This window comes from Gracilinanus agilis, chromosome 4 (assembly GCF_016433145.1).
Source record: "Gracilinanus agilis isolate LMUSP501 chromosome 4, AgileGrace, whole genome shotgun sequence".
Taxonomy (NCBI): Eukaryota; Metazoa; Chordata; class Mammalia; order Didelphimorphia; family Didelphidae; genus Gracilinanus; species Gracilinanus agilis.
The window spans coordinates 59076155-59100256 of NC_058133.1; the positions used below are offsets into that span (position 1 = coordinate 59076155).

The 24102-nt window shown below is 40.2% G+C and overlaps 1 protein-coding gene across 1 annotated transcript in view; it reads left to right on the forward strand.

Annotated features, from left to right (window-relative positions):
* Window positions 1-1382: 1382 nt before the first annotated feature.
* UCK2 (uridine-cytidine kinase 2) overlaps window positions 1383-24102 on the forward strand; it is a 74857-nt gene continuing 52137 nt past the window's right edge. The window contains exon 1 of the mRNA XM_044672556.1: window positions 1383-1656. Within this exon, the coding sequence (XP_044528491.1) occupies window positions 1558-1656 (99 nt within the window). The 5' untranslated portion in view covers window positions 1383-1557. The remainder of the gene's footprint in view (window positions 1657-24102) is intronic.

A 24102-nucleotide genomic window follows, 5' to 3' on the forward strand; every position in this document is an offset into this window, starting at 1 on the left:
ATTAAGTGAATTGCCCAGGATCACACAGCTAAGAAGTTTCTGAGGCTAAACTTGAACCACTCTCCAAGCTCTTAACCTACTGAGTCACCACCTGTGAGATGTTAGGCCTGGACATGTAGATATTTGAAAGTCATTGGGGAAAAAAATAAGAAAGCATGGATGTTGATGAGAGATAATTGGGTAGAGTAGAGGAAGAAGAGAAAAGGATCTAGTTTAGAGCCTTGGAGGATTCTCACTATTATCTGCCATGAGGTTGATGAAGATCTAGTGAAGGAGAAAGACAATGGGTAGGACAGGAGAACTAAGAATAAATGCTGTCAAGAAAGCATCAAGAGAAGAGAGAATCAAGAAGAGGATGATTGACAGTGGCAAAAGAGTCCTTGCAGGCCAGCATTGCTATTAACCAAAGGAATATCAATAGTGGAAATTCCATGTTATAGGTAGATTGGAAGATTTTTTTTTTTTTTTTGGTGAGGGAGAGGGACTTTAATAGAACCTTCCTACAGCCAGTTCTATTGAGGGTTTATAAGGGTGAGGGGAAAATGTCAAGACACACATAACTTGGCAAACACTAAACAAAAACAAATATTTTCAGAAGGCAATTGAGACTTTGTCCTGGATGCTCCAGGTATTCATACTAACTCTTAGATTTGTATTGTTCTTGTACATTGACCTGACTTAGGTCCCAGCAGTTAGATTGGATTTAAATAACCAGATTAAAGGGTCGTGGTCTTTGGAATTACCTGCATTGTTTTTCATTATACCAACAATGTATGCACCATAAAAGTGCTATACACATACAGTGCCTTTCTAGCTCTCCCTTTACCCCCTTACATCCAGGACAAGAAAATAAAACGTTTATTCCTTTTCCTAGTTCTCTCCTCTTGTTAAGAAAGGGTTAATTAAATTATCTCGGGCTTTCAGACGAGGCGTCAAACAAACACCTTTCTCCGAGACCTCCGCCAGCCAGCCCGCGGGGAACCCGGGGAAGGACTCAAGCCTGGAACCCACAGGACTGGGAAGCCTTTCTCTAGGCGAATAAACAGATAAGATTTTCTTCTGGATTGGAGAGAATGTATCGCGATGACCTCTGGCTAGGATGTAAACTAGGCAGGGGCGGGTGGTGGGAGAGGAAGGCTTTTGACTCAGATAAAGCCAGCCTAGCTGGAAGGTTCAAAAAAGACCTAGAAGAGGAGGAGAAGGAGGAGGAGGAGGAGGAGGAGGAGCAGCAGCAGCAGCAGCAGCAGCAACAGCAACAGCAACAGCAATAGCAATAGCAATAGCAGCAGCAGCCGTAGAAGCAGCAGCAGAAGGCAGCAGTACCACCAGCAGCAGCAATTGCAGCAGCAGCAGCAGCAGCACCAGCACCACCAGCAGCACCAGCAGGGGCAGAACAATAACATCAATTAACACCAAGTGGTGTCTGAGAGAGAATAGGAAGAATCAGACTGGGAGAGGGACAGAGTGAGAGAGAGGGAGAGGCAGTCAGGCACAAGCAGGCAAGCAAGCAACCCAACAGCAGTCAGGCGGGCAGGAAGGAAGGGACTGGCTTGAGCCATGGCCGGAGACAGCGATCAGACCCTTCAGAACCACCAGCAGCCCAACGGAGCAGAGCCTTTCCTGATCGGCGTCAGCGGCGGCACAGCCAGCGGCAAAGTAAGGAGATTTTCTTGTTTTGGCTTTTCCCCCTCCTGTTTCCAACCCCTACTTAAGGACCCCTTTGGGCTCGCTTCCCCTCCCCCCGGCTGCGCGTGTGGCTGGGGGAGGGGAGCTGTGCTGTGTCAGTTGCAGCAGGGACCGCGTGGCTCTACCAAACGCTGTGTATCTGTTTCCCGGCCACGTTCCAAAAGAGATACTTTGGCTTCCATTCTCATCGGAAGCTCCCTTTTGCGCCCCCGCTATCGGGAAAAGGTTCAGAGAAAGACCCCTGGAAGTGGTGTAGGGGCCACTTGAGCACATGCCCTTTTCCCTAACGGCGGTAACTCCGGCCGGGGGCCCTTCTTATGGGGACAGTATTGAAGTAGACCCTACTTCCCCCTCACTCCCTTTAGGTTTTTCTGTGGGTCGGAGAGGGAATCTCTCTAGGGGAGATCTTGTTTGCGCCCCTCACATGTTCCTTTTCTCTGGGCCTTGCATTAATCCACGCGCCAGAGCCCCTGGTGCCATGGGCGGAGTAAGGCAGGAAGCTCGCCTAGGAAAGCTGCCGTAGTGGCGGGAATGGGGGCAGGGGAGTGGGAAGGTTCGGTTTTTTATCTGGGTGTGATTGCAGATTTTGAGGTAAAATATCCACGGATCCAGATGTGCGCGCTCGTGCTTGCAATGGCAGATGAGAAATTGTGTTTAGTGTTCGCTGCTTTTTTCTCCTAATTTTAGAGGAAACGTAGTGGGCTCTAGGGGGTAAAGTTGGACACGCCACTGTTCGGTCTGTTTTGTCCCGGAGATGCTCTTCCAGCTCACTGTGTTCTCTTAGGAGGAGGTCATCGGTTTCATAGGGCTCCAAAATCCCCGCGAAAGGCCAGCAGCTGGCTTTGTTTTATCCAAAAGGTCTAAAAGACTTATGGGAAACGGCAGTTCCCCAGACGTGGCCACCGGGTTGCGTGTCCTGCAGGTGGGGGGAGTGGTTCATTTACAGATGGCTCACAATTTGTCCGCCTAACTGTCTTTTAAGATGTAGCTACTAGTTTCCTCCACAATTTTTAACTACCTCCCAACTTCTTGGCAACAATAAAACCTCAAATGAGAGCCTGTTCCATGCGAGTGCGGGGTTCCAGTTTGGGTGGGGGCTGGACGCCGGACTTTGTTTGGCGCCATGTGCTGGCAATGAGGGTGTCACTCCGTGGTATGCTTCACCAGTAACCCCTCCTCCCACCATTTTGGTCTTTCATTTTTCCTTCCAAGCTTGGAGGTAGATTTCTTTGGAATTGGGGCACCTAGATAAGGAGCTTTGATCAAGAAATTGCTGGTGGGTTCTGCTGGTCTCTGAGCTTCCCCAAGACTACATTTATTGCAGCCACTATTTAAACCAACCCTAGGGCCCAGCCCCACTGGGTTGAAAGGAACATTTGTACTCTATTTTCACTAGGGACTTTATAAATACTCATAGTCAGAGTTAGGAAGGGTTCTTAGAGATTTTTCAGTCTAACCCTCTCTCATTTTACAGATGAGGAAACTGAGATTCAGAGAGGGGGCAATGGCCTCCTTTGTTCTGAAGCTTCCTCCCAAACTTAGTTTTGCTTTTATGACAGATCATTTGGCTTGGTATAGTGGGAGACAGCATAGTGTCAGGGTAAAGACCTCCACTGGAGCAACTCATTTGGAATCCTGGTCCAAATAGTTATTTTTATCTCTCAGTCTCTATAAATTCTTTAAATTGAGTAAAATAAGTGTCCCCTCAGAAAGCTATTGTAAGGGAAAACACTTAGAATTGTCTTTAAGGTATTATAGGAAGGAGAATTTATTGTCATTATTAGAATATAGTTTTTGGTTTATAATTGAATCTTTATGGAATTGTAATGGGAAAATTATACCAAGAGAAGGCAGGCAAAGCCAAGCCAGAGAATAAACTCTGTTAAAAGTGTTAAAAAGCACTAAAAAAGTGATTGAAACTAGCTCGAGCAGATGGAGATCTTTATAACATTTTATTTTATAGATTTATCAAATTTTCTTCATTATGTTGTATTTTAAATTCCTAGTTTACATTTATTTTTGCCTTTGTACTTTTCTGCTGGGGAATTCCAAGATATTTATCAAGTATGCATTTTCTGAATCATCTAGTTGGATCTGATGGGTCTTATTTGAGGATTTCTAGAGGTGAACTTGGAAGGAGTAAAGAAAAGTCTGGAATATAGGCTTAAGGCTCTCCAATTGGCCTCTTGGTCTAGTTGTGGAATTTGGAAGAATAAAGAGGAATGAAAGCATCTATTAGGAGGGTCTGGTGGAAGCCTTGGCTGCAGGGTGTTTTTTTGAGAACCTTTGTAAAACTCATTGTAAAAACTTTAAAACTGTATTGTATGCAGGGTCTGCAGGAGAGTGGAAAGTGCACATGATTTAGTACCTGCCTTCCTTTATCTAGTGAAATAGGCAATAGAAAAAGATACAAACTTGGGTAAAATAAACTCTTATATGCTTGTTTTGAGCTTTGGAAAAGTGAAATGTTACCACATAAGAGGGAGAAGAGATTTGTAAAACCAAGCGCTATATGAGGTTTGAAATGAAGGTTGGAGAGAGGATCCTAGAATGTGGAAGGAATGGGAGCATTGGGGGAAGGCTTCCTGGAGGAGCTGCTAGGGCAGGAATTCTCTTGGCTGAGAATGGGGCAGGAACGGGGCAGAAAGGAAGCTTCTCCTATAAACAAGGGAGTTCTAAAGAAAGTTGTGTAAGAGAGTCTGATATGCAACAGTGTAGCACTATTTTATTGGTCCCTATCCTTATCTAGGCTACTTTAAAAAAAAGGAGAAAAAAAGTATCCCTCCTCAACTATGAATTGATTTGGTCTTTTTCAGGCTTTGTTGTGCTCATACCTCAATGTTTTGACTGTCTAGGATGCAAGTATTTTATCTTGCACTAAACTGTTTTGGAATGTAAAGGAAATGCCCATGCCCTTCTCCTCCCTCCATTCTCCCTTATTTTATAAATTTATGAATCAGAATCTCAAAAGTGTTTGTCAACAGACCACAGATCACAGGTTACTAAAGGTGACAAAAATTCAGCACTATGCTAAATCCTGCAGATAGGTAGTTATTAAACAAACAAAACCTTACTTTCTATGCTAGTAAAACAACTCTAAGACCCAAAGGTAAGGGCTAGGTAATTGGGGCTAAGTGACTACCTTGGGATCATACAGCTAGGAAGTATCTGTGGTCAAACTTGAACCCAGGTCCTTTTGATTCCAGAACTGGTACTCTATCCACAGTGCCACTTAGATGCCCCATAATTTTTTTTTAAACCCTTACCTTCTGTCTTGGAGTCAAGGCAGAAGAGTGGTAAGGACTAGGCAATGGGAGTCAAGTGACTTGCCCAGAGTCACACAGCTGGGAAGTGTCTGAGGCCAGATTTAAACCTAGGACCTCTCCTGTTTTTAAGCCTGGCTCTCAATCCACTGAGCTACCCAGTTGCCCCTCCTAAATAATTTTTTAAAAGTCTAGGAACACAGTTTAAGGTGATACTAGTCACTATTTTACATTTGTAGGTCTCTTTAAAAGAACTGACATTTGCAATAACCTTGTGAGGAAGGGAAGGACAGATACTGTGTTCATTTTGCAGATGGGAAAATTGAGCCATAGAGAAATGGAGTGATTGTTTAGTTCCAGTCATGACCCATTTGAGATTTTCTTGGCAAAGATACTGAAGTGATTTGCCACTGTCTTCTTCAGCTCATTTTACAGATAAGGAAACTGAGGCAAAGATTTTGTTTGCCCAAGGTCACACAGCTAGTATCTGAAGCCAGATTTGAACTCAGGAAGATGAATCTACCTGACTCCCCTCCTAGCACTTTATCCATTGTACCACCTAACTGCCCTGTTACATTTTCAGCAGAAGAGAAAATAAAAAGCCAAGTTTCTTGGGTTCTATTGCTGTTTCTGTCTTTGAAACTAGATCACATCAGATTCTTCTGCTCTCAGGACTTATGGATATTGAAGAGAGCCAGAGGAAATTATAAAACCATGCTGAGTCTACTACAGATTTATATTATTTAATTTCACCTGGAGCTTCACTACAGCCACATTAGTTCTACTTTTCCATTATTGATTTTCTATTCTGCTCACCACAATTGCTGTTTTAAACCTCTGTTCAAGCCACCTCACACTTCACTAAGATAATAGATCCCATTCACTATGAGCTTCCACTTCTCCCCTTCTCATCTCACATCCCCTACTCTTTCCTTCTTAATTTCAGCCTTGGTAGAATTAAGAGGTAAAATCCTCTCCAGATCATGCCATTCCTACTATTACAGTCCTCCAGTTTTCCTCCCCTTCTCAACTAAACTTGAAAAGGCTCCCTACCTTTGGTTTATCTACTTCCTGTCCTTTTCTAAACTCTTGAAGTCTGCATTTGGTCCTGTCAGTGAAGTGAAACTCCACTTTAAAGTCACCAATGATCTCTTAATTGCCAAATCTTGTCCTTTACTCAGTTCTTCTCCTGTTTTATTTGTATTTCTACTGATGATCTGATAACCTTTCTGATTCTCTCTCTCTGTGTCTTTGTCTCTCACCTCTCTCCTGATGGTTCTTTTTTTTTTCTCAAGGCACTGGTTTAGTTAAGCTTTCCTCTATACTCTATCTCACTTGGTAAATCCATTAGTTTCCATGAGTTAAATTATTATCTCTGTAAATGATTCTCATATCTATATGTCCAGCCCACCCTCCAGTCCTGCCTCATCAACTGCCTATTACACATACATAACTAGATTTCAGTAGGCATCTTAAGCTTGCCAAGAGAGTCAATGAGTGAACAAAAGGTCTGATGTGCCAGGAACCATGATAAGTGTTAGGGATAACCCTCCAAAAAGAAAAAAGAATTTAAGGAGCTCACAATCTAATCAGAGAGACTATGTACTAGATAAATAGGAAATGATAGAGGGAAGACCCTAGAATTAAGAGGGGTTGGGAAAGGCTTTATTGTAGAAAATGGCATTAAAGGAAGCTGGTAGGCAAAGATGGGGGTGGGGTGGAGAAGAGCATTGCAGTTATGGGGCCGAGAGATAAGTGTCTTGTTTCAGAAAGAGCCAGGAAGCCAGTATCCCTGGATTCAAGAGAATGTGCATATATATAATGTATATAGTGAAATAAGCCTGGAAAGGTTGGGGGTTGGGAGGCTGGGAAAAATAAGTCATAAAGGGCTTTGAGGGTCAAGAGTTTTATGTTTGATCTTGGAAGCAATAGGGAGCCTCTGTAGTTGAGTAGGGAAGTGATATGGCCCTACCTTCACCATAGGAAATTCCCTTTGGTGGTTGAATGGAGGATGGATTAGAGTGGGGAGAGCCTCCAGGCAGGCTCTGCAAATCCTGCAGCAGACTATATTGCCTGACCAAAACAGACTTCATTTTCTTTCCCAGAAATCCCACTCACTCTCCTGAATTTCCTTTTTACTCTCCAAGGCACTACATACCTCCTAGTCCCTCAGTGGCAATCTTCTCATCATCCATATCCAATGAGTTGCTAAATCTTGTCATTTCTTTTCTCTTTTTCAGTCTCACATGGCCCCTGCATTCCACTCACAGCTATCACTAGAATTTTCATTTTCAGACTCTGAACTGGTTGATAATTGGGCATCCTGCATCAAGGCTCCCTTCTCTAATTCATCCTTCTATATGGCTGCCAATATCTTCCTTAACTGTAGTTCTGATCCAACACCTCCTTCCCTATTTAAAATTCTAGTAACTCCCCAGTGCTTCTAGTATCATACAAACTCCTCTGTTGGACAAGACACAATTTTGGCTTTTGAAGATTCATTCACACTCGCATTCCAGGGTCCGGCCATCCTGGTCTTCTTGAGTTTCCTCCATTCCACCTTCCATTTCCATGGCTTTCCATTGGCTGTTTTCCATGTTCTCCCTCCTTACTTTTGGTGTTTTTCCAAAACTCAGTTCAACCAACAGTCTTCTAAGCAGCTAGTGCTTGGTGCCTTAACTCTTGTATTTACTTTGTATATCTTCATACATTTGTTCATTCATCAATAAATACTACTGCAGTGGTTTGACATTTCCTTCTCCAATTCCTTTTACAACTGAAGAAACTGAGGCAAACAGGGTTAATGGACTTGCCCAGGATCACACAGTTAGTGTGTTAGTTATATGAGAGAGATGAGTTTTCATGACTCCAGGACTTGTATCCTATCCTATCCACTATGCCACCTGTCTCCATCTTATACATAGCTATATATGTATATTTTGATATAAATGTGTACACGTGTGTGTATATATCTGCCCTCTATCTACATATGCATGTATGTTGTATATGTATTTTTTGAGGACAAGGATTATTTTTGCTTTTTTCTCTTTTTACCCAGATAATTAGTTTTTGATACATTTAGAACCCTTCATAAATGTTCTTTGAATTAAAATAGATATGTATATATAAATATCTAAGACAGGTCTCTTCTAGTAAGGTGGGGGAAGAATCTGGGAAGACTGCCTGGAAGATGTCTTATTTAATCTCTTAGAAACCTGAGTAGGTGGTAGTGGTGGGCAGAGGTAAATCATGGGTAGAGGTAGGTATTCTGGAAGAATAGTTCTTTGAGAGAGTACTAAGAAGACACTTGGAGTGGAGTTTAAAGAAAATGCTCCTGAATCAATAAGGAATTATTAAGTACTTTCTAGGTGTTAGGCAAACCTCAACAAAGCCCTGCTCTCAGGGGAGCTAGAAAAAAACCAACCTGGATATATAGTTATTGTTTACATGAATATACGGGCAGCAAAGAGGCAAACCACTCCACTCTTTCTGCCAAGAAAACCCCAAATGAGATCAGGAAGAGTAGGACTGAAATGATTTAAACAACAAATGAATATATATGGATATAACACATAGACACAGAATAGATGGGGGTGGGGGTGGGATATGCAATGGATATATGTCTCCTGGAGAAGGCGGTGCTTGAGTTGACTCCAAAGAAACCAGGGATGATGCCAAGAGGTGAAGGTAAGGATTTTATTTCAAGAATGGAAGACAGACAATATTAAAAGTACAGAAATGGAGGATGGAATATCAAGAAGACCTAGACCACTGGCTGCTTAGAGAGAGGAATTGTGTGCAATAAGCCAGAAAGGTAGGACGTGCCCAGGCTGTGAAGAGTTTTCAATATCAGAGGAGTTCATATTTGATACTAGAAGTACTAGGGAGCTACTGGAATTTAAGGAGTGAAGAGAGGGTGAGGGAGTAAAGTGACAGAGTCAGACTTGTCTTTTAGAACTGTGGAATTGAGTTGGAGAGGGGACCCTTGAGGTAGGAGACTATCACCAACAATCCAAGTGAAAGTTTTGAGTTAGAGGGATTGTGTAGTAAGTGAGAATAGGGTTTTTGTTCAGTTGTTTCCTGTCTGATTCTTTGACCCCAGGTAGAGTCTTGGCAAAGATACTGAAGTACTTTGTCATTTCCTTCTCTAGTTCATTTTCCAGCCAAGGGAACTGAGACAAACAGACTAAAGTGACTTGCCCAGGATCACACAACTATAACATGTCTGAGGCTGTATTTGAAACTCAAGAAGATGAATCTTTCTGACCCCAGGATCTACTGTACTGTACTGTACCACCTAGCTGCTTTAATAACAATAGCTATCATTTATAGAATGCTCTAAGGTTTTGCCAGGGACTTAAATATCTTTTCTTATTTGATCTTCACATGGAGGAATTATCACCAATTTAAAGATGAGAAAACAGACTTAGAGGTTAGATTTGTTTATGGATCACTACAAATAGTCATTGGTGGGATTAGGACCCACGTTCAGGAGTGCATCTTTAATAATATAAGTTGAGACCAAACTCTAATCCCTGGATGTCAGGCTAAAGTGTTTGGACATGATCTTGTAGGATATAAGATTTTCGGCATGGTGGGGGCAGCTGGGTACCTCAGTGGATTGAGAGCCAGGCCTAGAGACAGGAGGTCCTAGGTTCAAATCTGGCCTCAGACACTTCCCAGCTGTGTGACCCTGGGCTAGTCACTTGACCCCCATTGCCTACCCTTACCATTCTTCTGCCATGGAGCCAATACACAGTATTGACTCCAGGAAGGAAGGTAAAGGTTTTGGAAAAAAAAAAAAATTTCAGCATGGAAGCCACACAATCAAAATGGTGTTTTTGGAACATTAGGCTTCATGCTGGAGAAGAGCAAGTTGGGAGTCTGGGCCTGAAATAGGAACATAACTAGAATACCTCTGTAAAGGCAAACAGCAGTTGGTATAGTATTTGCTTCTAAGCTCCACAGTAGAGAAGAGAACAAACAATCTCTTAGGGAAACAGTGAAAAAGATCAGGAGTGGAACACAGATCCCTTCTAGAAATAGCACTAAAACTATAACTGAATGACTAGAGATCAGCCAATTATGTTGTGCCAGGCAAGGTGCTAAATGCTAAATGTACTAAGTTGGATTTAATGGAATATTACTCCACCATAGGAGATCAGAGATGATTTTATGGAATCCTGGGTAGTATGAACTGAAGCTGAGTGAAACGAACTGCATCAGAAAATTTTATGTTTTTATTTATTTTTAATTACATGTAGAAACAATTTTTAGCAATAGCTTTTTTTTTTTGACATTTTATGATTCAAATTCTCTCCCTCCCCAAAACAGTAAATAATCTGACATAGATTATACCAGGTCTGTCATGCAATATATTTCCATATTCCTTATGCCATGAAAGAACATATTGCACATACAAGAATACAAAGGAATAAAGTGAAAAAAAATTGTATGCTTTGATCTGCAGTCATACTCTTTATAGTTCTTTCTATGGATGTGGATAGCATTTTTCATCATACATCTCTTGGGGTGGTCTTGGATCCTTGCATTGCTGATAATAGTTTAGTTCTGTGTGGGATAAAAGAATCAAATCACAGTGACAAACCTGGAGTCAGAAAGTGAGAGTAGAAGCAGCTTTTGTTCTTTTTCCTGAAGAGTCCTTTACAGTTGATCATCCTACATTATTTTTGTTACTGTATACAATGTTCCTCTGGTTCTGCTCACTTTACTGCACACCTGTTCATGCCAGTCTTTTTAGGTTTTTCTGAAATCATCCCAGATTTAGAATAATCTAAACTAGTATAAAAACAATATGAAGAGAAACAAATTCGTAACTAATGAATACAATTGAACAACTAAGTTTCCAGCAGGAGGGGATGAATTCAGGATGAAAAAGAGACTTATGTTTTTGGACATGACCACTGTTAGATTAATTGTGTGTTACAAACCCCTCTACTACTTTGTTTTTAGTTGGAGGGAAGAGAGGTAGGTTAGAGAAGGAGTGGTGTGGGGGATGGAGTTAGTAACATGATGCCTTAAAGAGGACCATTGTAGTATTTTAAATTCACACAAGGGAATAAAAGGAAGTTCAAATTAGGGGCATGGACAAGCAGAACTGTTTTTAAATGAAAGCACAGGATTTATATACCTACAGTAAATAGTATAAAAAAATTCTTATAGAATCCAATTTTTTGTTGGCCTGGTTTACTTAATGTAAATGTTCTTTGTGTTTAAATTCAGTAATAAAAGTTAAAAAAAAAGTGACTGATAATAGCATTTATGTAACTTCTAGCTTTAAAGAGTTTAATATAGACTTTCATTTGAGCCTCTTCTTAGCCTATGAGGTATTAATCTACATTTAATGAGTGAGAAAAAGAAGGCAGATTAAATGACTTGACCCCTGTTACACAACTAGGAGGGGCTGGGCATTGATGGGAACCTGGGCCTCCCTGACTCCCAGACTAGCCAGCTCTCTTTCTGCTAGATCCTGCTAATCTCAGTAGAAGAATCTCAGAATTAGAAAGGGTAAGGAGACAAATGAGTCAACCCTGCCCCTTAACAAAAATGCTACATCCTTACCAGAGATTTTTCAACCTCTGAAGATCTCAGACAGGAGCTCAATACCTCCAAAGGCAAAGTCCCTTCCACTTAGAAATAGTTTTAATAGTAGGAAGTTTTTCTTTTCATTCTGCCAAGTCCTAACTTAGACCTGTTGTTTCTTGTTCTATTGACTGATATAGACTGACTGACTGACTGACTTTTTTAGGGCCAAGCAAAACAGTTTTAATTTCTCTCTTCCATATGGTGAGCTTTGACATACTTAGAGACAGCTTTTTTTTTTTTCCCGTGAATTTTCTCTTTAGGCTAAACATTCAGTCTTTTCAACCAATATTAGGGAGTGTGGCAAGGGTTTTAGGGTCTATTGCTATTTAGTCCCTCTTCTTGATATGCTTTATTTTTGTCAGTATTTTTAAATTTCAGGTCTCAGTACTAAACAGGATATAACATATTTGCTTTGATCAGAGCCAGATTAAAACCAAAATAGAGCTTTCATTGCCTTTATTCTGGACCCCATGTTTCTGTTCATGAAATCTGATACCACATTCACTTATTTTGGTGGCTGTGTTATGCCCTAGACTTGTTGGATTTATAAAAAAACAAACTTTCTTAAGTGAACTGCTGTGTGTATCCAAATCTAGATATTGTGACTTGCACAGGACAAAAGGAATAATGGTGCACTGATGTGTGCACTTTGTCACTGTCTCTAGTTGACCATGAATTAATAGTCACTTCCTGAAGCTCCTTAGTGCCAGAGCCCCTTGGATCTCACTTCCCTGTTCCTGGCACCTCAGTTCCCTCTCTAATCCTGTCATCAGCTGCATACTCTGTTCACCTACCCTAATGCTGCATCCTATGACTGGCTTTGGAAACTATACTTTGGCCTTCCTTCAGAGAACTCTTAAGAGAAGTGGGCTGCTAGAGAGAGTGAGATGGTTGTAAGGCAGGAATTTTTAACTTGGGCTCCATAGATCTCTTCATAAGATGACTCCTAAATCCCTTCTAGATTCCAAGGGTTTGGAAACTTGGATGGGAAGGATATAATACCTTCAACTAGAATTTAGAAGTTCCTTCAATAAATAGTCTGAGAAATCTCCAGATTTTACCTGATTACCAAAGGGGTTTATCACACACACACACACACACACACACACACACACACACACACACACACTCTCCTTACAGTAAGAAATAGAATATTGACTGGTAACTTTAGGAATAGCAGAAAAGGCCAAAGTGACTTGCTGGAAGAGTGGGCTCTGGTATTTTAGGCAAACTAAATTGAAAGGTGACATTCTATAGCAGTGATGGGCAGTATGGTGTGTCAAAATTCACCAAAAAAATGAACATAACTCAGGTGGTGTGTCACTGAGGGAAAAAAAAACACAATTTCATGATATTTATAGTTTAAATAACAAAAATGTATAATTGTAATATTTAATTTTAAACTATTTAGTAAACCAAAATAGGTATTGTCATCTATAGTGCACAGAGTGTCTATATTACACTACAGCAAATGTTTCATCCTCAGCATGCGGCCTCCATACTTGGCTGTGTGTCATCGAAAATGGCTACGCGTGTCAGTGCTGACACGCCTGCCATAGGTTTGCCATCACCATTCTACAGTTTATTGGTGTTTCCAGTGCTGCCTGATTGAGACTGGACAGAGGATTATAGATCTAGAGTGGATAAGGACCAACTCCTTTATATTACCTTTATTCAAGGAACTGTTCCGGGTTGTAGAGGTCTTAAAATTCAGTGCTCTTTTCATGGTATTATATTGCTTCCCTGTTTTGATTTAGTATAAAATAGAATTGTTTGTATACCAAATCTTCCTGTTTTATCCTACATGGCTGAGGCCTCTTTAATCTTTGTTAATTTTTGAGAATGCTCTAAATCTTGTGGGTGGGTGTGTATGTATATACAGTTATATTCAGCTTTTTATTTTATTTGTACTTAAGAAATAAGTTTTTCAGGGACCTGTTGAATTTCATTTTAATTTCCTGCCCTTTTTCATCTTAGGTTGAATGAGGAAGGCTGAGTAGTATTGGTAGGTTAAGTCCTCTTACTGCCCTCTCTGGGGTCAGACTGCAAACAAACCAGGTAGAGAATCTTTTAGACTTGACTCCCTAGATCTGTCTATTGCTTCAGCTTGGCAAGACACTTGTAGATCTGGAATTTTAAGTTTTCGACTTTAGACGCCACATAAATTTTCTAATTTGGGCATGGCATTGTGCCTCAGGGTGTTTTTGCCAGACTTCTAGTTACCTTCCTATTGCTTACCCTCATGAGAGCATCATATTGTTTTCATCCTTCCTCTTCGGGCTCTTCAGGGCTGGTACCCAGGTTACTGTTTTCCTTAGAAAAACTGTTTCCCTTTCAGCATCATGGACTTTGGATGTTGTAGGAGAGTTGAGGGTCCTAGAGAACAGATTCCAAAGGTTTATTTTTTTCCTTTGTATTTGGGTAGGTCTGGCTTTTCATTACTTCTATTAGCTGTGGGATCGAGGCTAAGTTCCTGGACCTCAGTTCCCTATCCTTTGACAGGGTTAATCTTAGATGTGCTCAGGATCTTTCCAGTACTGGACACATGCTACATTCTTCTTAACTTGCTCATGAGTAATGTGGTAGTATGTTAAAAATATCTGTTTTGCCAGACCTGAAAGCTAGCAGACTCATACAGCTTCAGCTGTTACCTCTGAGACATCTCATTTCCCATCAGGCTTCACTCATTTTGGACTTCTTTTTGTTCTCTACCAGGTCCCCCCTGTGTCAGGTCTCTCTCTTCTTCTCTTCCCCACACTTTTCAGCCTTCTATGTGCTGTCTTTCCCCTTTGTGTGGAAGCTTCTTGAGGGAAGAGACTGTCTCTGGATGATTCCCAAATAGCTCCTGTCTTGACCCTACAGTCCATAGCTGCAGACTCATGTCTCAAAACGCCTTACAAATATCATCCCCTTGGTTGGTACCTTATCTGTGCCTACAAGTTAACACTATCCTCAATCAGCAAGCATTTATTAAGCACTCACTATATACCAAGCATTGTGCCAGGCACCAAAGATACAAAAATGGAACAGCCCTTGACCCCAAGGAACTTAAAGTCTACCAAGCTACCCTTCTGGTTTCCTGGTTCTTGGCAGTGGTATTAGGCCCCTATTGTTTCCCCCTTTTCCTTCTTCCCCAGTCTTCTCCCAATTTAAGTCTGATCATATTCTGCCTTAGCAACATTCATTCCTTTTTCTATATTCTCAACTTGATTTGGGAATTAGTTCATTACTAGATAATTACAAATAGTCCCACTCATCGAAATTTCTACCAATGCTTCCTCCCTCCCAATCCATCATTCCTTTCCTTTTCTAGTGTGTCCTTACTCTTATATATACCGCCGCCCCCCCCCCCCCGGGTCCTGGCACTTCCTGGACTTTTCATAGTTTTCTTTTGCCTACTGGTAGATAGGGCATAGGGAGAAAGGAGTATGGCACAGTAGGACTTGGATGCAGGAAGACCTGGGTTCACTTTCTACCTCTGACACTTTACCCTAACTATAAGTTGCTTAAACTCTGCATCATTTTCTTCAAAGCCTTTAAAAGCCAAACAGGATTTTATATTTGATTTTGGATACAATATATACTTTTAATCTTTCTAGAGGCAACCAACCCATTCCACTTTTGGGTGTTTTTTTTTAAGTTATTTTAAGTTTTACTTTAAAAATGTTCCAAAAAAAATGTTCTTGTTGTCTTCCCTCCCCTCTTGCCTCCCCCTTCCTGGAGTTAACAAGCAATTCCACTGGGTTTATACCAATATTATCACTCAAAACCTATTTCCATATAATTTTTTTTAAACCTTTACTTTATCCTCAGTTCTAAGACAAAACAGGGGCAAGGGCTAGGCATTTGGGCTTAAGTGACTTGCCCAAGGTCATACAGTGAGGAATGTTAAATTTGAACCCAGGTTTTCCAGACTCCAGACTTGGTCCTCTATCCACTGTGCTACCTAGTCATTCCTAGTTTTTCTTTATAAAGGAGGACAGAGACCTGTGCCATAGTGATAGTCAATAAACATTTATTAAGGTACCTACTATGTGCCTGGCATTGTTCTAAAGGGCTGGGGTTACAGATATGAAAACACACACACACACACACACACACACACACACACACACACACACACACACAGAGTCCCTTTCCTCAAGAAACTTAACTGCACAAAGAAGAAAGAGCACACAAGAGAAACCTCAAAAATGTGGGGAAGGGAAGAAAAGAGGGAGAAGCCAAAGAAGCCCCAAATAGGGGAAGTCCATTGGAAAATGAGATGTCTTGAAGGGGAATAGGGGGCTTAGATTTTCCCCTTCTCCCCGCCCCCTCCAGTGCCTTCTGAAGTTGTCAGTACTTCAGTTGTCAGTACTTCGAGGCTATTCCTAGACTAGAATGCTTCAAAGCATCATCATCAGGGTTCCCCGGCTTATCTTGGCTGTTGATCTTCTTTGGATTTCTAAGCTTCCTTTTGCCACTGCCCTGAGCTGCTGCTCTTACTGGCTCATGTCTCAGCTGAGTCAGTGCCCTCTGTAGAAATCTCCTCCAATTAACCTTTCTGGGTGTACTAATCAAACAATGTGTAGCTATTTTGCTAGGCTGATTTATAGCCATTACTCCTTGTTCCTTCCTAGGTATACAAGCTGCTGGTTAAGACTTCATGCTTCTCCTTGATGAGGAATACCCTAAACTCTACTTCTAGTAGAGTTAGGGCAAGGGAAATCTTTTTATCCATCCCCTTGGTAGCAAAATGAGTATTTTTTTTCAGCTAGAACTTTCCACATGCCATCATATTTGAAGTAGTAATTTTGCCCTAGTACAGTGGATAAAACATCAGATTTGAGATAAAGTGGGTTCAAATTCTAATTTTTATGCAGGGTGAAGACCAGAGGTCCTCATATGTAAAACAAAGGATTTGGACTAATAACGTCCAAGGTCTCCTTCAGTTCCAAGTTTTTGGACCCTGTATCTTTCAGATTAAACATCCCCAGTCCCTTCACTTGTGTCTTCCTATATCTCACATGATCTCAAGGCCCTTTGATATCCGATTTCTCTTAACTCTAGATGTTCTGAAGCTAATCAGCATCCTTCTCAAAATGTGGTACCTAGTACTGAACAGAACATTGGTTAAGACCTCATGTCCCCAGGGCAGCTGGGTGGCTCAGTGGATTGAGAGCCAGTGGATTGAGAGACAGGAGGTCCTAGGTTTAAATCTGGCCTCAGATACTTCCTAGCTGTGTGACCCTGGGCAAGTCACTTAACCCCCCATTGCCTAGCCCATGGCACTCTTCTGCCCTGGAGCCGGTACACAGTATTGACTCCAAGACTGAAGGTAAGGGTTTAAAAAAAAAAATACTTCATGTCCCCTGACTCTCAGGAGATGTTACCTCCATGTCATTTTTCTTAGAATGTAAGCTTGAAAGAAGGAATTATTTTATTTTTTGTCTTTGTGTTCTTAGCATAGCACCTGGCATCCAGTAAGTGTTTCATGAGTGTTGATTTATTAATTGACAGCTTACCTTTCTTGGCTACTGTCTCATGTTGTCTACTCAGTGGACTTGCATTCTACTAAAGTCCCTCAATTCCTTTTTAGTTATATTGCTACCTAGTTTTACCTCTTCCACCTTGTACTCAGACTTTTTTTTGAACCAAGGTAAAAAACTTTACATTTATCCCTGTTGAATTTGGTCTTATTACACTTAACCCAATGTTCTAGCCTCTTGGTATCTTTTTGGAACTTGAATCTGATGTCTTTGCTCTCTGTGTTATCTGCAGGTTAGCTAAGCAATTCATTTATGCTTTAATTAGGAAACTCTTACAGAAATGTTAAAAAAAAAGTTAAATAGTATCTGGCCAAGCAGGAGCCTTTGGGCACTCCATTAGAACCCTTCTTCCAAGTTGACATTGAGATAATTAATTCTAATAATAATAATAAGTCTAGCCAGTCAATTCAGAATCCATCTATTAAACTTTTTGGATTTTTTGGATATTTTAGATTTTTTTTGAAGGGGAGGGGGTATGTGTTAGGATCCTTGAGAGCTCTCATTACATAATGCTTGAGTATATTTATAGTGTTTCCTGTGCAGTGAAAATGCAAGATGATATCAAGAAATCTGGGCTATAGTTACCACTTTGCTACTAACTAACATTGTGGATGCTTGCTGTGCCTGGGTCTCTTCTTCGTTACTGTACAGTGATCATTTTGAAGTTTCTGAGCTCCTCTGGTCTATGATTCTGATTTTGGAGTTACTGATGCAAAGAAATTTTATATGGTGAAGAAAAATGGGAGTTTGTTGGAAACATGTGACTGAGTTTCAAAGAAGTTGATGACTTTTCCTCCACACCTTGCCATTTCTTCTGATATGTTCCCTTCAGCACAACTTGCTAATTGTCAATCTTTCAGGTTAACAAATATGCTCTATAGCTTTGTAAAACATTCCTGTCTTAAAATGCTGATTTCACAGAAAAAACAGGCTTTAAAAAAAAAAACAAACTTAACCTACTATGTACCAGGTACTGGGCTAAACTATTTACAAATTATTCTCATTTGTTATTCAACAACAGCTCTGGGAGCTAGACACACAGCTTATGTCTGAGGCAGCATTTGAACTCAGCTCTTCCTCACTCCAGGCACTTTAATCACTGTGCCACAAAGGCCTCTTGGATTCCAGTAGCTGGGCAAAATACCTGACCAGAGCTGAAATTCCACAGTTGTCTGTGGATTCCATGCCCTTTTGATTCTGCTAATTGAGCAACTTTGCTTCTTTGAGGAAGCAGGAGCTATCCCATTTCACAAACATTTATTAAGCTGCTACTAGGTTGTAACTACTATACTAGGTTGGGATAAAAGGATCAAAGGATAAAAGGATCAAATCAAGTCCTTGCCCAGAGGATTTGTTTACAAATAATTATGCTACTGTAAGCTATCCAGGACTAAGTAGGAAAGAGTCAAAACTCTCTAGGAAAGTTCTGAGGAGAGAATAATTTAATTTTATGGGGTAAGAAGAATCAAGAAGAGATAACCCTTAACTAAAAACAGAAGGAGTCTCTTTTTACTTCCATTTTTTTCCCTTCCATATTAGATAGCAAATTCTTTTAGGACTGGGCCCCTGACTTGCTTTCCTTTTTGTATCTTGTGGTGCCTAGCAAATACTTGGCTAATAATCTAAGAAATGTGCAAACCTTAAAGCTTAAAACATCAGCAGTAGTTGGTTGTGATTATATGTTGAGTTGAATTGTGTAGTTGAAGTTAGAGGCAAGAAAATATTGACTTTTTTATAAAAGGTGGAAGAGAAAATCTTGTGTTGCCTTGAAGCAACACTATCTATATCCATCCATCCATCCATCCATCCATCTATCCATCTATCTATCTATCTATCTATCTATCTATCTATCTATCTATCTATCTATCTGTCTATCTATNTCTATCTATCTATCTATCTATCTATCTATCTATCTATCTATCTATCTGTCTATCTATCTATCTGTCTACAACTGTAGCATAGAAAGAGTGCACAGTTAAATTCTCATTCTTCTGATTTCTGCTGAGTGATTTGTGGGCAAGCCATTTGTAAGCCACTTCCTTCTTCTGGTCTGAATCAGAGGACCTCTGATGTCACTTATAATTAGAGATCCATGATTCCTGATGGTCTTTGTGGAGGTGAAAAAGCTTAACAGACAGTTATAAAGCATTTTAATGTTTGCACAGCATTTCATAGAATTAACTTCAGTTCACTTCAAGCATTTAAACATCTGTTCTATGTACCAGGCAGGGTGTCCTAGGAAAGGGACGTAAAATAAAAAACTAGAGTTCCTGTCATCAATTCTAATGAGGAGTGGATGGATGACAACATACACATGTGAGAAAATACAACATATACAAAGTAATTTCTGAAGGTTGTGGGAAAGCCCCTCACATGTGGTGATCAGGAGGTGGCACTTAGATTGAGCCTTGAAAAGAGCCAGTCAATAATAAAACTAATCATAACTAAGTTTAAAAAAGAGCCAGGCACTCCAAGGTGGGGCGAAGGAAGAAGAGAAAGACTAATTATGTTCCCATGTGATAAATAGCCTTTTGAGAAAGTACCACAGACATTAGCATCCCTCCTTAGTAGATAGAAAGCCGTAGCTATGAAAGGTCATATGACTTGCTCCTGTTCACACCTGTCAGGTAGAATTCCAACCCAGTATCAAAATTTAGTGTTCTCTGTGTTACACCTGGCTGCTGTCATCTGATAAAATAAAATGCTTTGTGAAAGATATGAAACCACAGGCTTACAGTGGAAAGGATTATAAGATCATTAGGTTTAGATTTGGAAGGCAATTTAGAGATAATCTAGGCCACCATATAATTTTACAGGCAAGGAAAGAGGTCCAGAGAATATAGGGAACACAGTTAGTAATTGTGGCATTTATTCATCCTTTCTGAAGGAAGAGGGAAAGCCTACCATTAACTACTTTTTGGGGAGAGTGATATGATCTTTGAAACAATTAGAAGTTTTGTAAAGGATACTGATAAATTCTTAGAATGGGTAAGCAAGATAGTTAGGCACAAATAGGTATAAAGGATCTATATACATTTAGCCTGGAGAAGAGAAGAGTTGGGAAAACATAATGTCTCAATATTTAAAATGTTATTAAAAGCTTAAGGGATTAGCTTTATTTGGGGCATTTAGAACCCAGGACCAATGGTTGGAAATTATAGAGAGACAGATTTCATCTCAATATGTGTTTTCTTTCTTTCTTTATTTTTATTTACTTTTATTTTAATTTTTTGACATTTTTTTAAATCCTTAACTTCTGTGTATTGGCTCCTAGGTAGAAGAGTGGTAAGGGTGGGCAATGGGGGTCAAGTGACTTGCCTAGGGTCACACAGCTGGGAAGTGTCTGAGGCCAGATTTGAACCCAGGACCTCCTGTCTCTAGGCCTGGCTCTCAATCCACTGAGCTGCCCAGCTGCCCCCTCAATCTGTGTTTTCTATTAATTACAGTTATCCAAAAATGAAATGGTCTGCCTTAGGATAATGAATTCTCCATCACTAAAAGTCTTCACACGTAAACTGAAAGACCACTTGACTTAAAGTACTGTAGAGTTTAACTGTGCCTCAGTAAAGGGATTTGTCAACTTGAAGATCTTTTCTAACTTTCTATGATTCTTCAGTTAGATTCTTGACTAGTGCAGATTTGCCTTCATCTCAAGGGGATATGTCCATCTCAAGGATAACTGGGAACTATTGCTTGAATCAGAAGAGAAAGGGCTTAAGATAGATCTTCTTAATGAACAGATAATGTCAGAGGATTGGGTTGCTAGTTATGAGCTCTTTAACCTAAATCACAGAAGCCATATACGGTCGTCTTTTAAAGACAAATAAACTGTCTTGTGTTAAAGAACTGATCCCCAAGCAGATGTGTTTAGATTTGAAGATGTTTCAGCTTTGATTGAAGAAGCTTGCTTTCTTCTCTAACCAAATATGATGTGAAACTGAAAGCTGGCTTTTCTCTTCTGCTGCCTTTGCATCTTTTTGCCTCTGATATTTTAGCAGTGTGTAAGACAGAGGGAGGCAAAACTGAGCAGACCACGTCAGAATCGATTCCCCCATCATTTACCATTCTGCAGGGAAAAAAATGCTTCTTTTTTGTATTTGAGAATTTTTAGCTGGTGACACTTCAATCCCTGCAATTAGTTCCTTCTTCCCCAAACCAGAGAGGATCCTTTTGAAGACTGAAGCCCAGATCTACCTGTGGGGCAAAGAGAAACTTTCCTTTTTAGCATGAGTGTTTTTGTTTTCTGCATAGTGATAAGGTTTCTCCTCAGAAAGAAAAGAATTTTCTTGCCCTCCCACAGAGGTGTGAACAAATTGTAAGAAGGATAGCCAGGGGCTGTGTTTCACTAGGTTTTTTAGCTCTCTTTCAGGTAAACAGTAGGGCAGGCTCATCTGGCCTACATTCATTTTCCAGATGAGAAAACTGAGGCCTTGAGAGATAAAGTGACTTGTTGTAGGTCACACAGAAGGTAAGTAAATAGCCAAATCAGGATTTGAATATCCAGGACTCTTTCCAGTTGTTTCACACTGTTTCCCAATAAGGAGGCTGAGTAAATTTATGCCTAACCTGTTTATAAACAGTTTTGAAATCATGATCATTATGGCTATTCCCTCCATGAACACAGGTCACAGTTCTTTCCTACCTTAATAGATGGTCTCTTTGTGAATTTCTGGGATTGGTTGTAAAATTTATCAGTCTTTTAAAAACCCAAGAATGTGGAATGGCAGATCCACATAGACTATATATTTGCTGGGATTGTAATTGAATCATTTCCATCTTGATGTAGGGCCTCCTAGTACTTGGGTTCTGCTGGTATCACTTGAAATTTCAAGATACCTTCATACTGAGGTACTGAAAGAGGAAATTGGTAGAGAAGCTTGTTTAAGTCATATCCCAATAACTGCATTTAAATGTGGCTTTGGGGACAGGCACTAAATTGGTGTATGCAAAGATAGAACTTTAGAATTGGAAGAGACCATAAAGGTCATCTCATCCAATCAGTATTCCAACAGTAATTGCCTCAATAATCTTTCTGACAAGCAAAAACTCAAGTTTTCTCTTGAAGAGCTTGAGTAAAATGTTTAGCATGGATATTTGTTAAAAAGGAATGGAAGAGTACTGACCTTTAGATAAAAAATACATTATCTCTGCCTTTGTTAAATTTGTGATCTGGAGTTGGGCCTAAGTTGTTTATTTTATTTATTTTTTAAAACCCTTAACTTCTGTGTATTGGCTCATAGGTGGAAGAGTGGTAAGGGTGGGCAATGGGGGTCAAGTGACTTGCCCAGGGTCACACAGCTGGGAAGTGACTGAGGCTGGATTTAAACCTAGGACTTCCCATCTCTAGACCTGACTCTCAATCCACTGAGCTACTCAGCTTCCCTCTAAGTTTTATTTTTTTATTTTTTTTATTTTAAACCCTTAACTTCTGTGTATTGACTTATAGGTGGAAGAGTGGTAAGGGTAGGCAATGGGGGTCAAGTGACTTGCCCAGGGTCACACAGCTGGGAAGTGTCTGAGGCCGGGTTTGAACCCAGGACCTCCTGTCTCTAGGCCTGGCTCTCAATCCACTGAGCTACCCAGCTGCCCCTCCCCCCTAAGTTTTTATTTTAGTCTCTTCTTTGAGTTAATTCCAGAGTTGTATTATTCAAATAGGATATTCAGAAATTTATTGTACTGGTATTGAGGGAGAGAGGGACTTGGAATGGTGGTGGTTGGTTAACCTCTTAACTTTCATGTTTTCTTCTCTAGCTCCCCCTTATTTAGGATTTTGAGAAAAGTAAAGACGCTAGAGCAGGAAGGGGAAAGAGGGGAGACACACCTTGGTTATTTCTACTACTTTTATATTACATCTTCTCTATCTGTATCCTTTTTAGAGAGAATAGAAAAGACCATGGAGTTCTTTCCCAACCATAAATCTGTGATCATATGATCTTGTGCTTTTTGGTTTACTGAACATAAGGCGATAACCTAACCTAAGAATATCTGTCAAATTAGTTATCTTTTGACCATCAGGGGAGCCTGGAAGGAGTTCCAAGAGGCTCATGGAAAACAGCTCCTTGGTGTTGATTGCAATGAATTATTGTGCTCTTTCTAGGGCAGGTAGTCCACATAATTAATTCTTTTTGCAAGGAAACCAGTCTATTCAATCCATAAGAGAATAGGGACAAGAACCTGGCTCTTCTGTCTGTCCCATTCCAATACTCTTTCCTTTACACCATGCCTGCATAGTTATCTGTGGCCACTTAGAAATGCGCCTCCCCCCTCCCCTTTTTTTAACCCCTCCAGTAGGGAATATGAGGCAATGTGGTGTTCATTTTACCAGATTCGTGAGTTGCTTCTTACTTAGTTATTTAGTTTCTTCCATGAACTAGCTATATGACTTTGAGCAAGTGAATTTACTTTTCTGGGTCTCAGTTTCTTAAAATATCTATATCTTAAAATATTTATCTTTATATTTTTTAATCTATAAAATAAAAGGGTCAGACTTTTGTTTTCTGAATCTATGTGCCTAAGTGTTTGTGGAGACTGACAGTAGAGTCACAGGATTTTAGCTTTTGAAAGCAGTCTAAAGCTTAATTCTGAGGCACTGTTTAAAATTGTTTAGAAAGTTAAGTTAGGATTTTTTGTTCTGAGTTACATAATTTGTTTTTGGGAACCATGATCTTGATTGGGCCTGGGGCAGAGAAAATGGAGGAGGCAATCTCATCTGCCAAGGAATAGCAGATTGGGGTTAGTGTGGGTTGCATATAGTGCTGTGGACCAGCTTTTCATAGTGTCTGAGGCTTCCGGAAGAAGTCTTCATATTACACCTTTGTTCATTATCAGAAGACCTCTTAAGGGCTCACTATATGCTTTGACTTTAGTATGGTCCTAAAGATAATGAATCATCCCATACTATGCCAAGTGCCAAATGAGTGGAACTCAGAAGCAGAAGAACTAAAGGATTCAAAATGAGTGGGGAAAAGGAAGTAATCAATTATTCATTGAATATGTAGCAGAGATGGTCCTTGAAGAAA